The 14,440-nt window shown below is 41.8% G+C and overlaps 1 protein-coding gene across 4 annotated transcripts in view; it reads right to left on the reverse strand.

Annotated features, from left to right (window-relative positions):
* Positions 1 to 14,440, reverse strand: part of INPP5A (inositol polyphosphate-5-phosphatase A) — a 426,365-nt gene that overhangs the window by 144,945 nt on the left and 266,980 nt on the right. For all 4 annotated transcript variants that reach the window (XM_084635262.1, XM_084635265.1, XM_084635263.1 and 1 more), the window contains exon 6: positions 9,434 to 9,537. In XM_084635262.1, the coding sequence (XP_084491388.1) occupies positions 9,434 to 9,537 (104 nt within the window). The remainder of the gene's footprint in view (positions 1 to 9,433; positions 9,538 to 14,440) is intronic.

Genomic DNA, 14,440 nt, shown 5'->3' on the forward strand with positions numbered 1-14,440 from the left:
CAGCAATTGCTACATTTACCACAACAATAAATGTATCTTGAAAGAAACGAGACCTCCAAAAGTTAAGGACTCTATAAATAGTTAATGGATTTCAAAATAACTCTGGCTTTGAGCATATCAAATGTTAGTATCAACTATCCCTGGTACGCCCAGATCTTGAATACTGCGTACAGATGTGGTCCCCTCATCTCAAAAAAGATATACTGGCATTAGAAAAGGTTCAGAAAAGGGCAACTAAAATGATTAGGGGTTTGGAACGGGCCCCATATGAGGAGAGATTAAAGAGGCTAGGACTTTTCAGCTTGGAAAAGAGGAGGCTAAGGGGGCATATGATAGAGGTATATAAAATCATGAGTGGTGTGGAGAAAGTGAATAAGGAAACGTTATTTATTTGTTCCCATAATATAAGAACTAGGAGCCACCAAATGAAATTAATGGGTAGCAGGTTTAAAACAAATAAAAGGAAGTTCTTCTTTACTCAGTGCACAGTCAACCTGTGGAACTCCTTGCCTAAGGAGGTTGTGAAGGCTTGGACTATAGCAGGGTTTAAAAGAGAACTGGATAAATTCATGGAGGTTAAGTCCATTAATGGGTATTAGCCAGGATGGGTAAGGAATGGTGTCCCTAGCCTCTGTTTGTCAGAGGGTGGAGATGAATGGCAGGAGAGAGATCACTAGATCATTACCTGTTAGGTTCACTCCCTGGGCGGCACCTGGCATTGACCACTGTCGATAGACAGGATACTGGGCTGGATGGACCTTTGGTCTAACCCAGTATGGCCGTTCTTATGTTCTTACCTTGCTGTCTGTTTTTTAAAAACTGGATTCTTGACAGATATTCTTTCAGGATGTCTGATGCATTATGGAATGTATCAGCTCAAACAGCCCTGTGTTAACTAGTATGACTGAGTGACATCTTGGCCTCACTGAAGTCAATAGCAAAAATCCCATTGATTTAAATGGGGCCAGGATTTCACCAGAGGCCTCCCGTATTAAATGTCTTTATCAAGCACAGCTACCATGTGCAACTAGTAATCTTCAAAATAGTCAACTATGCTTGACTGGGAACATTGTACAGTGCCCCCTGAACAACAGTCATACCAAGTTTTTTGTAGTCAACTATATAAAGCCTCACCCTACAATGGAGCAGCTTCTCCATTTTAAAGAAACAAAGCTTCAGACATTCACTTAAGAAATACTAACATTCCAACTGAAATTTGTGCACTCTTGGCAGCTGATTGGACCAAAGCAGCAAACACAGCCAGAATTGGAATAGGATGTTTTGATAGAACTTCATACTGCAAAAGACTCCTTTGAATGACCCTAGGGAAATTAGTTCTTTGATATCCTTTCAGACCAGCTTCGCCTTTAGCAAACAGCAGCCTCTCTGGACTTCGAAGAAGGGACATCCAATAGAAGGGCCCTATTCAATTCCCTGAGGCTGCGACTAGGATACCTCTGCACAAAATCAGGGTATTGCCTGATTAGCTTCTTCCATGCTCTTTTTCTTCTCAGACATGTCTATTTGTTGGTAATAGAGGCTCGATGGGGGATTGGGGGCTCAGGGCAATATATAAGAGAGAAGGAGAACATGGATATTTTAAATATTGGATAGCAATGGGTATTTTTAACACAATAGATCACATCAGATTCTTCCATCTGAGAACTAGGTTAAATAAAGGCCAATTTAGATGAAGTTACTCATGTCTTTAGGTAAAATAACAGACCTGCAACAACTTCTTTAGATTTGGAATAATTAGAGTGGTGAATGGATACACAAGTATTTGCAGACATGCATATTGATCTAATTAGGATCTGTACAGTGTTTCTTATTGTAAAAATGTATCTATTGTCAAATTTCCAAATGTGACTTAAGGTATTTGCATATTAGTTGATATGCCATCTTAGGGTCCAAATACAGAAGTCTGTTATGGTATTTTGGGGTTTCGTAATGCCTACACTTGTGTAGTGACTATTGGTTTTATGCACAGCAATATATACTTGATCCCACTTTGCCAAATTTTAATTGTAATAAATTAAATTAAAAATCTGAAATCTCTGAGTTTAAAACACCTCACATTTCTAAAACTTGCAGTTACATTGTGAAGCTTTCTCTTTGTGAATAGGGTCCCCAGGGAGATTGTATTGACCTTTTAAAACCCTCTAGAAACACCACCTACATAAATAACCTCAGCTACATGGGGTAAAAGGACCTCCAGACAACATTAACATGAAGAGAGAGGTTATGGAGGGCTAATGTCAAAATGCACTGTGAGCAATAAGTAATGAACACAAACCATGATTGATAATGACTAGCACAGAGCCTTAATTCATCTTTTCTCCATCATTCTACTGTGAGGGACCATATCAAATTAAATAGTGGCCCAGCAAGGGTTTATTCAACCATACAAAGCAGGGCCATGAAGGAAAGACAGATTAAAGTGGCAATGACTGCACTATAATTGCAGCTTCTTAAATGAACAGCATGGTTCAAAGAGGAAGAAGGGAAAAAATTTGTAGATGAATCAATTGAACAACAAAAGAAACCAGGTCTAACAACCTGCAAATGCAGCTGATGCACTAAGTGACCTTCAGTATCAGTACCTCCCATGTTACATTATCATTGCAGTAAAAGGAACTCCTCCTTAGAGCCTCATGTAGGGACTTGTGTTAAATGCTATTCCATGGATATTACAATATGTTCAGTGGTTTACACTAGTCAGTAATAATACCAGTTGTATGAATGCAAAAAACCCAACAACACTTATTACAACTTCTCACAGAAAAAATCTGGATGTACCTCCTGATGATGATGGCTTTTCTCTCCTTGATCGCCTTAGAAGATTCTAAATGTTTACGCTATTGTACAGATGTGAAATCATTAGATTAGATGATAAACTCTTTGGAGCAGGGACTGTATCTTCCTCACCTTCCTGAGTGTTCGTATCGCACACAGCTCAGTGAGGTCCCAAACCTGTTTGGGCCTTTGGATGCTATTGCAATACAAACAACACTATTCAAAAATTATAGACTTCTACTTGGGAATACAGCATATTTTTACCTTTCAGTACTTAATTTTAAGTTTGTTTGGCTCATGATGGAATTTTTCTCAAATGACATTCAAATTTGTGATCTATATAAAGCTATGCTCCTATAGCTATAGGTGCCGACTTACTCAGATCCTGGGGGGTTCTCGACCACTGCTCTGCCCCAGGGCCTGCCTCCACTCTACCCCTTCTCCAAGTCCCCACCCTGCCTCTTCCTGCCCCTGCTTCCCCCCTTCCCCCCCACCTCCTGCACGCCACTGAATAGCTGATCATGGAGGGCAGAAGGCGCTCGGAGGAAGGGGAAGGAGCTGATCCGCAGGGCTGCTGAGCACCCACTATTTTTTTCCCTGTGGGCCCTAGAGCAACCACAGAGTCAGCACCTATGCCTGTAGCATAGTAGCTTTCTTAGTTATTAAAATGTTCAGAAACACTTATCAGTAGTTCAAGATTCTAAAGTTAATCTACATAATGATAGAAAAACTAACACCATGTGGCATGCCAGTTGATAATTTTACTCTTAACATAGAGCTATAATGACCAATTATCTAATAGAAAAATACTATCTAATATGGATTGTGAATTTGCTAAGAAAACATCTAATTGCAAAACTGACATTTCAAAAAGTGAATTTGCACACAATGTTAATAAATACAACAAACCTATGATAAATCAAATGCATTTCCATCCAGTTTTACACTAAAGCATATCATTTCTAAATAATTACGTCCATTGCAAATGTATTTATATAGATCAGTAATAATATATTAGCCACCAACATATATCATTTCTTTATGGTAATTATTCAATTCAGAGTTCTACTTCTGAAAAACACTGTTTTTGAGAGAGTACAATTGTATACAGTATGTAATTTTCAAGGGCAAGTACATTTTGGCTCAAATTGTGCGGCTTTGCTTGAGTAAGGATTGCAGTCTCCTGTTTTCTTTCTATTCATATCAAATGGGACATAAATAAAAGTGCTCTGAGTATGTCTCGATGTTACTTAACTCAAAGATTTCTCTCTGAACAGTTTCACTGTGGAGCATATTAATTGGATGGAAACTAAAACAACAGTCAGATGAGTTCTGTCCACAGTTCTTTCTGCTAGCACAGGCAGCTTCTTGTAGTGGGGCTCATCTGCCAGAGGCCTTTCTGTGATTACCTCCCTGTGGTGCTGGCAAATGCATCTTATGAAAGGAAGGCTGATTTAGTTAATTATTTTTAATTGGATGTTCTAGTCAAGTGTTTCTAACTGATAAAAGCGGTCTACATGCATTCTGTGTCAGCAACCAGGACAAGAGCATGGAATGAGGAAAGGTCAGGGGGTCTCCCCTCTGTGTTAAATAGAAAGAGCTAGTGAGTTGGAGATCACAGAGGAAGGGATTGGGAATAAGAAGAGGTTGACCCTACCAGTAGCTGCAGTCATGCAAGTTCTGTGCTAGCAGCTCTCTGGCCTATAATTACAGCCAAAATAACGAAAAATAATTAGTTTCAATCACAAACTTACAAGTATTTGAAAACAGAACTAAAAAAATGCATGAGCACAGGCTTATAATCACTCCCTCCAGTCTTGGAGCCTTAATATTTCCCTTGTCCTACAGATTTTTCTGCTTTTTCATGGTTTATTACGCTAAAAAACCCACAACCCAGAACTACATATGTATTAAAACAGCACTTCCTTTCTACAGGACAGGAGAATTTAGGGTCGCCAGGACTCTACATGGATGTGTCTATCTTGTATGTCACACAAGAACAAAATATGATAGAACTTCTACAGTTCATGTTCTCCAAGGCTTTCAGAATGCTTTACAAACATTAATGAATTACACCTCACAACAGCCCAGTAAGGTAGATATTGTTATATATACATGGGATAGCTGAAGCACAAGATTATATGACTTGTCCATGATCATACAGCAAATTAGAGAGAGACAGGACAGCACAAGAACCCACTTTCCCAATCTGCCTGCCTGTACTTAAACCAGGAGATCATCTCCCTGCCTAATAGACAATTTCTAAGGACCTTACCTTGCAAACAGTTATAGAAGTGCTTTGCTTGAAAACATGCAAGTAATTCCATTATCTTCACAGGAGTGCTCACTTGTTTCAATTAAGAATGTGTGAAAAGGTTTGCAGGATTAAGGCCTAAAATAGCACAGCACATAAAATACAGCTAGAACAGATAAACAAAAAAGTGTGGTCCTGAATGCCATCACCAGTCTGAGGTATAAACTGCAATCCAATACCTTTTGGCTGCTTCTTGGTCTTTAACGGACCCAAACACTGTTTGTAAATACTAGGAAAAACAGGACTTCCAGGAACACAGTTGAAAAAAGAATTACAGGCAGGGACAGGAAGACAGACAATTGCCTGTAGTTTTTAAAGCAATGAGCTTGGCTTTGACTTTAAACAAGCTACTCGTTAGCTGATTCACTGTTTGTAAGCCAGCACAAAAATCGGGTAAAGATTATATAGATCAGTGCTCTCCGAGAGAAGTATCTAAATATTAAAACAGGACACCCCCCTGTCCGAAACAACCAAACAAAAATCAAGCCCCAGGAAAGGGATACCACATCTTTCACCCTACAATATTAAGTCTCTCCTCAGATCTCCTGTTAATAGGATTCCTTTAGCCAGCAGATGGATTGTGAATACGGGCAGTTTCATCTACTAAAAGACGACATAAATCATCATTGAGAAAGGAGAGACCGCAGTAAGGTTATCACCATACAGCCTTCTCCATGAAAGGTTTGCATTAAAGCATTAGTGAAATTAATTCATCTTTCATAAGAGCTTTGAGCAGTATCTGTGATCTATGATAACAACCAATTTCTCACTATGGGGGAAAAAACATTACTCTGCCCTGATAGACTACACAAATCTGCTTTTTTAAATGGCCTAACATTATCTGCAGTGTTGCTCCCAAAGGCATCATTTCAGATTCATGCCCAGCCAAGAGGACCCATAAATCAACACAGAAAGTTTTGTTAGTTTTATATGCAGTGGGCTGTAATTATTTTGAATTGCATTATGCCTCAATCATTGTAATTACTTTTAGATCATCCTTAAGCGGCAGTAATAAAAAGAAAAGAAATCAGTCTTAAACCAATTCACACATACAAAAAAAGTTAATGTAATGATAAAAGTCTGGCTAAAACACACAAAAGCCTGGAAATTGTGTGTGAAGACTGATACGTCGCTCATGCATCTCATTGTGGTAGAATTCAGAGTAGCAGCCGTGTTAGTCTGTATTCGCAAAAAGAAAAGGAGGACTTGTGGCACCTTAGAGACTAACCAATTTATTAGAGCATAAGCTTTCGTGAGCTACAGCTCACTTCTGAGGAAGTGAGCTGTAGCTCACGAAAGCTTATGCTCTAATAAATTGGTTAGTCTCTAAGGTGCCACAAGTCCTCCTTTTCTTATTGTGGTAGAAGAGATTTTCAGAATATCCACTATTTGAGGTCTATTTATTGAAGACCATCTAATCACCCCAATGTGTGGGTAAGAGGAAAATGGGTTAAACACAGTGATCTGGTTTCAGCTGTAAGTATACAAGCTTAAGTTAGATGTAGTATAGGCTTTTTGCGAGATTTTTCCTTTTTCTGCCTTAAAATGAAAGAGAACAAGAAACATAAAATTTAACTATATATTAAAAATGTCTAGCATTACTTTCAAATTTTGCAAAGTAAACAAAAAACGTACCTGCCGTATGTATGCCACACTGCAGCCTGAAATGAGCGGAAATATACGCAGAAGTGTAGCTATAGCAACATTATTATAACATATTGTGTTATATGGAGAAACAGAGCCTAAACCTTGAAAAAAAAGTCTGATCCAGAGGTTTCTCCTTTTTTGTACACCACCTCCATAACATCATTTGGACAACTACAGGAATTGCTGACTTAGAAAAATAAAATTAGAAAATATTTAATGTGTTTTCAGATGTGCCTTAGCAGGTGCAAACAAAAAGGAGCCTCCTGCACTGTGTGACTTAACATCAAGTGCTCCAGGCATAAGGCTCTAGGAAAGTTGTAATGTATGGTTATTTTTTTCCAGAAGTTGTAGCCACAGTTTGTTAAAGTTGAAATTTTGGTGCAGTCAGTTCAAGTACAGTAAATGGGCAAGTGCAGGTGTGAGTGGAAATGCCCTCAAAGCAGAGGTGTGGTATGTTTGCAGGGAAGTGGGGGTCTTCAGGACAGAGATATGGGAGCCCCTCAGGCCAGAAGTAAGTGGGGGTTTGGTGGGAATGGGCGGCTGGCTGACTAGATGTTGAGTTGGCAGCAGGGTCCTTTACTCTCCAGCAGGGGCTGGATAACCCTCCTTCCCCCAAATTCCTTCAGTTTCCAGGGCATGGTGTGGGGACTCGAGCCCTTGTGCCCTAAAGGTGGCCCCAGCTCAGAGACCCCTGAAGGCTCTGTGTAGGACTAGCAGCCCCTAGCCCCAGCACTTGCCTGGTCCCACTCACCACGGCCTCCCTGAGCCCATCCCCTGGTACAGCCAGGCAGCTATGGAAGGTGTAGGCCTCAAGGCTGAGCAGGAGCTGCTGCTGCTAGAGGTGGTACTGCCCCAGGCAAAGCGAGAGGGCAGTGCAAGCAGGACTGAGTGCAGGCGGCAGCAGTCTGTATGGAGCCAGGACAGAGAGTGGGGCAAGCCCCCCCGGGAATCCACCTCTGACCCGCATGGGTCCCTAGTCCCCATCCTTCTCCTGGTCTGCCCCCCCCAGTGGCCCCCCTGGGTCATGATAAAGGGGCGGCTGGGCCAGTTTTGAGTAGCATTGCAATCCTGTGTGCCAGGTAGCAACGCTACTCACTCACATTTGCAGTAACTATAAAAGGTTGCAGTATATGTTAAAAGCTGCAGTTTCCACAACACCAACCATGGCCTGTGATTTTCTTATAGTCTTATCCATTCACAATCCGCTGTTCAAAACTGTCAATAGCATGATTAAATAATTCCTTAATATGGATCAGTCAGTCTTATTTCTTTTGTCAACCAGCCACATTTCTACAGCTTATCAGTGATGGAGAAAAAGAATTAAATAAAATGCTCTGAACAGCCACCAATGCTCCCATTCAAGTAGAGCAAAACCAAACTCCTAATGTAAGTATTTAACATTTATTTTTATTTTAAGAGGCCCAATGGAAGCAAAAATGTTATAAAAAAGGCAGTTAATTCTGTTTACATTCTCAGTAGATGTATGTGCACTATAAATGAGAACATGCTTGCTAAAATTCATATATCAAAAGGGATGATCTTCATGCCATCAACCCTTAAATATTTAGGCAGCGCTCTCCTCAGGCACGGATGAACTAGCCAGATGTCTTTGTGCAAATATTTACAAATATTCTGATTTCATTTTTAAATTCAGCTACTACTAAACTTAAATAATTTGCACATTTTACTTACAAAAGTCAGTGGGCATTGACTTTGTTTATTTGTATTCTTTTGATTTTTAAAATCCATCCAACAGTAAGTGCTTATCCCATGCTCTGTGCACTCCTGTAAAATGTACTATCTCAAAATACAATTCAATGTCAAAGAACAGAAATGAATCCAGCAATTTTATTTAGGTTTACATGTGGTACCCAAAGAAAAAACAGTGCTCTTAGCTTGACCTGGTAGGTTTTGTCCAGGACTTCAATTTCAGTGTCAGGTATGTTACAGTCCTTATTTTGGGAAGAAAATACCACCATGAAGATCACAAAACCAGTGTTAAAATAGTAATAATAAATAACATTTTTTTAAAGGAAGTAAAATATACTCATGTATCCTTGAAAGTTACTTGCGGTTCTTCCAAATACAATAGGCACCATTAAAAATTCAACATATACCTCCCCCAGTAACTGTAGTAACCATGGTATCTTTCACACAGAATAAAAGATGCTATTACCACACCACTGTGGCAACGCAGATGTGGTTTTAAAAGGCACCCAGTTGTACTTACCTACGTCCCATCCCTTTAAGGAGGAAAACCTATTTGCCTGGAACAGATTCATAATGCCTGTTCTGCCTGTTCTGTGAACTCTAATGTTCTACTAAATATTTTCAGCATGTTTGCACCCCTCACCAACACCATTTTAAAAAAATACATAAAATGAAAAAGAGACACAATGGAAAGTTTGAATCTCCTATAAATAATAAATTCTTTACAACGTGTTACTGTTTAAAGATAGAACTCCAATTGAGTTTGATAAATATACTTATTGGTTTACAAAAATGTTTATTACAGGTTCTATGAAATGGAGACACAAAAAAACTAGAGGCTTACGATTTGATGCTGATGGAGTTCATACCACTTTAAGTCAGGAGTAACACCAATGAAGTCATCAGTGCAAGAGAAACTAGAACTGGACCCTTACACTTTGGAATGCTCCATTGGGCTGTACATACCTCAGGGAAATAATCCTGTGGAAACTTCTCTTTTTCCAGCATGGGCGTGCTTTCTAATGTATCTGAGTAGATTTCTTTGCCAGTAACCTTTTTATACTTCTTGGCTAGGAAGAGATATAAAAACACACTTAACATATATACCTATATCATTGCAACCAGCTTTTAGCATTCATCAGAAAAGCAGCAGAAACTATAGGAGAGAGGCTGTGTTGGTCTGGTCAATTAGTATGTAAAATCAGAGCTGTTTTTTGATGGTAGGAAGAGGCAAAGTTGGAACATAAGTTATAGGATCTCTTGCTTATTTTGCGTATTGTACTGGGTTGCAGTACAAACAGATCAAAAACAGATATAAATAAAGTAAATGTATTAAAAATAAATTAAAGTGTAAATGATGTTATTTAAAAATACTGTAATTGTATACTTTATCATTTAATTTATTTACATTTTCAAATATCCGTCTGTTCTTTACAGTAGGTACAAACATAATATAAAAATTACACATTTTACAAAACAAGCCAATATCCAATTATATAAAGTCAGCAGTACTACCAGTTATTACCCCCTTAACTCCCTTAGGCCTTGTCTACAATACAGGGGTAAGTCGACCTAAGTGACGCAACTCCAGCTACGTTATTCAAGTAGCTTAGGTCAATCTACAGCGGCGTCTACACTGCACTGTGTCGATGGGAGACCCTGTCCCGTTGACTTACCTTACTTTTCTCGTTCCAGTTGAGTACCGGAGTTGATGGGAGAGCAATCTGTGGTCAATTTAGTGGACCTGCTAGACCTGCTAAATCAACCCCTGGTGCATCGATCGCAGCAGCATTGATCCCCAGTAAGTGTAGATATTTCCTTAGACTGTAAGGAGCAGAGTTATAACTGCCCAATACCACCCTCTGGAAACTCTCAGGAATGAGCCAAGCTACTCTTCCAAGATTCACAGGTGTCAATAAAATCTCATGGACAGTGGTACAAAAAGGGATCTAAATAATCAGCATATATGTGTAGATTGCTAGGAGGAAGACATCAGCTAACACGATCAGTGCAGTTTCTGTACCACACTTCAGGGCCAAAAACCAACTGACCGGGGTCAAGGAGAGTAGAGAACTCCATATATTGCTGGAATTCCCTTATCGCAACTTTCTCAAACTTCTCCCAAAAAAGGAATATTCAAGATAGGGCAATATTGGATAGTTTTTTTTGGTGTCAAACTATGATACTTTGAGTAAGGAGTGAACACTTGTTTCTTTAAGACAAACTTACACTGTGGCCTCCCTATGGCACTTTAGAGGGAATTCAAAGACAAGTGCTAAGAATTATTAGGGACATGGAAAAGCTCTTCCATGAAAAGAGATTGAAAACTTCGGGATGATTTAACTTAAGGGGGTGGGACATAACAGTATACAAAATATTGACGGGTATAGAAAAAACAGATTGGGAACTTTGACTCTCCCTATCTCCCCATACAGGCATAAGGAGACATTCAATGAAATTAGAAGGCAGCAGCTTCAGAATTGATAAAATGAGGTATTTTTTCACACAGCACATCATAAGACTGTGCAACTCATTACCACAAAATGTCAGAATTTAGGAAGATTTAAAAGAGATTAGACATTTAAATGGATAAAAAGAATATCCACAGTTACAACAAACACACACAGAGGACATAAATCCCCATGCTTCAAGCCTTAAACCAATATCTATATGTTAAGGGTTAGGAGGAGACTCTCCTGGGGTGCAGATTATCCACCTACTGTGGAGTTTCTTGGACCTTGCTCTGAAGCATCTGATAGGTGCCATTGTTGGAGAGAGGATTCTGGACTAGATGGATCACAGGTCTCATGCAGAATGGTAGTTCCTATCTTCCTAGGTAGACAATGTAATGAACTCTGGTAACATCTCCATGCCAAAAGGATCAGGGTCTAAATCACAGGTTGTAGCTTGCACCTCCTCAAGCACATCAGCAAGTCATAGCGGCTGTAACTAAAGGAGAAAAGACTCTTCAATTGTTCCCTCTCTCCACTCACATGACAAAATGCTGTTAACAGAGACAGACAACTCAGTCCAAATTTGAATGGTCTCCTTTGCAAAATAACAAACTCCTCACTGTAAGAAACAATAAATTCTATTACTGGATGGAAACACCTCAGATTAGCCCAGACAGGTTGTTCAACAACTCAAACAATTCCTTTGATCAGGGATAGCAGAATAAAGAGTACAGGAATACTGCGATGCACCACTGACGTGTAGGTGGGCTACTACTGCTGAAAGGACCTTTGTAAAGACTCTTGAGCCTATGCAGAGCCCAAAAGGGAAGACTCAGTATTGCTAATATCTGACCCTATTACAAAATGTAGGAAATGCTTGTGGAAGGGGTGGATAGCTACATGAAGGTAAGTGTCCTGGAGGTTGAGGGCAACAAACCAGTTTCCAGGTCTAAGCATGGAATTATGGGGGCTAGCATCACCATCCTGATGTGCTGTGAAATGACACAGGTATTCAGTTTTCTGAGATCGAGGATTGGTATCCACCCTCTTGGGGACTAGGAAATTGTTGGAATAGAACCATCTTCTGACAAACTCGGGGAAAGAGGGAACCAGCTCAATTGCCCCAAGAGCAAGAGAGATTGGATCTCCTGCTTAATGATCTCCCTGTGAGGGAAATCCTTGAAGAGAGATGGAGAAGGAGGGGATAGAGTGGAAGTAGATGGAATATCCCATGTTGACCACCTCCAGTATCCACTTGTCTCAGGTGATATGCTTCTCGGCAGGTAGGAAGTGAGACAGTCTGTCTCCAAAAAGGGTGGCGTGGGGCGGAGGAGAGGGGGAATAGTAGAATTGTACAATAGAGAATCTGGGGGAATAGGTTGATCTATGCCCTCGATCAAGCTGTCAAAACTCTCTCTTAGAAGGAGATGCAGATTAGGTGTCTGCAGAGGGGGTAGTCCCCTTTTGTGAGGTTTGGATCTCCTCCTCAGAGGCTCAAAAGGTGTAGGAGAAGCCTGTGTGGTGGTACTAGAACAGTGTGGAACACTATGCAGTTTGAGATCTGCTAGAATGTCTTTTTGCTCCAGACACACAAATTCCCAGAGATTGTGACATAGCCATTGAATCTTTAAGGGTATGGAGCAAAAAGTCTGTGTCCATGCTGAAGAGCTTAGGCCAGGGGTGGGCAAACTTTTTGGCCTGAGGGCCACATCAGGGTTCCAAAACTGTATGGAGGGCTGGGTAGGGAATGCTGTTCCTCCCCAAACAGCCTGGCCCCTGCTCCCTATCCACTCCCTCCCACTTCCCGCCCTCAACTGCTCCCCTCAGAATCCACGACCCATCCAATCCCCCCTGCTCCTTGTCCCCTGACAGCCCCCTCCTGGAACTCCCCACCTCTAACCACCCCCTAGGGACCCCACCCCCTATCCAACCCCCCTGCTTCCTGTCCCTTGATTGCCCCGACCCCTGTCCACACCCCTGCCCCCTGACAGGTCCCCCAGGACTCCCACTCCTATCCAACCCCCTCTGTTCCCTGTCCCCTGACTGCCCCCCCAAAACCTCTGCCCTATCCAAACGCCCCTGTTCTCTGTCCCCTGACTGCTCCTGGGGACCTCTTGCCCCTTATTCACCTCCCCCCCCTCCGTTCCCCGCCCCCTTACCATGCTGCTCAGAGCAGCAGGACTGGCAGCTGCACTGCCCAGCCGGAGCCAGCCACGCTGCTGTGCTGCCCGGCAGGAGCTCTCACCCCCACCGCCCAGAGCACTGGCACAGCACATGTGGCCTGCAGGCAAGAGTTTACCCACCTCTGGCTTAGGCCTTTCAAACAGATGGTCTTCAACAGTACTCTGCTCCTCTCTCAGGAATCCAGAAAACCGGAGCTAAGATAGGGTTGCCAGGTGTCCAATTTTTGACCAGAATGCCTGGTCAAAAAGGGACCCTTTAGTTCTCTTGCTGCCTAGGGGGCACACAGCACCAGAGGATGGTCTGTCAGTGCCTGTGAATGATGCAGTACCAGTGGGTGCTGGGTTTTATTTCTAGTGGCACCCTGTAAAACTGTTCACCAAAGTGCCCCCAAAGGTTCCAGTAAGCCCATTGAGGAGGAGAGGGATAGAGGAAAGATCCTTAAGGGGCCTGGTGGGTCCCTGGAAGGTCCTCTTCAGTAAATGAGCTCAGAGGGGTGTGATGATAGGTACCGAGACCTCAGAGTCAGAAGTATCATCCCCTGGGCGAACAAGGGGGATGGTCTCAAGCATCAGTGCTGGTACTGAGAGTTGGAAGAATGAGATTCAGGTTATAGTTGATGGAGTGGTAGCAGGATGGGGGCTCCAGTAAAATTCCTTTTTAGGGGAGACTCCAGTTCATCCAAAACAAGACAGTTCTTCAGTGAAAAGGAGTGGAGAGCTATGATAGCATATGATCATAGGCTGAGTTGGTGCTGGAACTGGGATTGGTATCGAGGAGGAGTTTGTGCATGTGGTACCGGAGAGGCTGATGGGCCACCTTCTCTGACCTCAGAGCTGTAGGAAGATGCTAGTACTGGAGTGCAGGAAGAAGCCCTGTGTACATCATGGTGCCGAGAAGTGTCAAACAGTACTGAGGTAGGAGTCACCCTATGGGTGGAAGACTTCTCCACACACAACTTCTTATGTTGGTACTGATTTCAGTCGGTGCTTCAGCAGTACTCCTGAAGGGATGCAAGGTCTCCCAGGAGCGAGATTTATGGGGTGACCTATTTCACTTCTTTGTTTCCCTTGTAAGGGGGAAAGGCTTCTTTTTCTTCGAAGTCTTAGCCTCTGGAGCTGCTGCTGGGGCTCCAGCTGTCACCAGGGTAGGCTGAGTTGTTGAGGCGGATGTACGGGGAGTGGCAAAGAGAACCCTGCTGGAGTTAGGGAGCATTCCATTAAGAGGAACTTCAACCTAGCTTCTCTGTCGTTTCTTGTCCTACCTTTAAATCCCAAATAGATTGTGCACTTTGACAGGATGTCTCCAAATACTAGTGACAGCTAGAAAGCCTGTTGCT

Source organism: Lepidochelys olivacea (assembly GCF_965140295.1).
Source record: "Lepidochelys olivacea isolate rLepOli2 genome assembly, chromosome: 7".
Classification (NCBI taxonomy): Eukaryota; Metazoa; Chordata; order Testudines; family Cheloniidae; genus Lepidochelys; species Lepidochelys olivacea.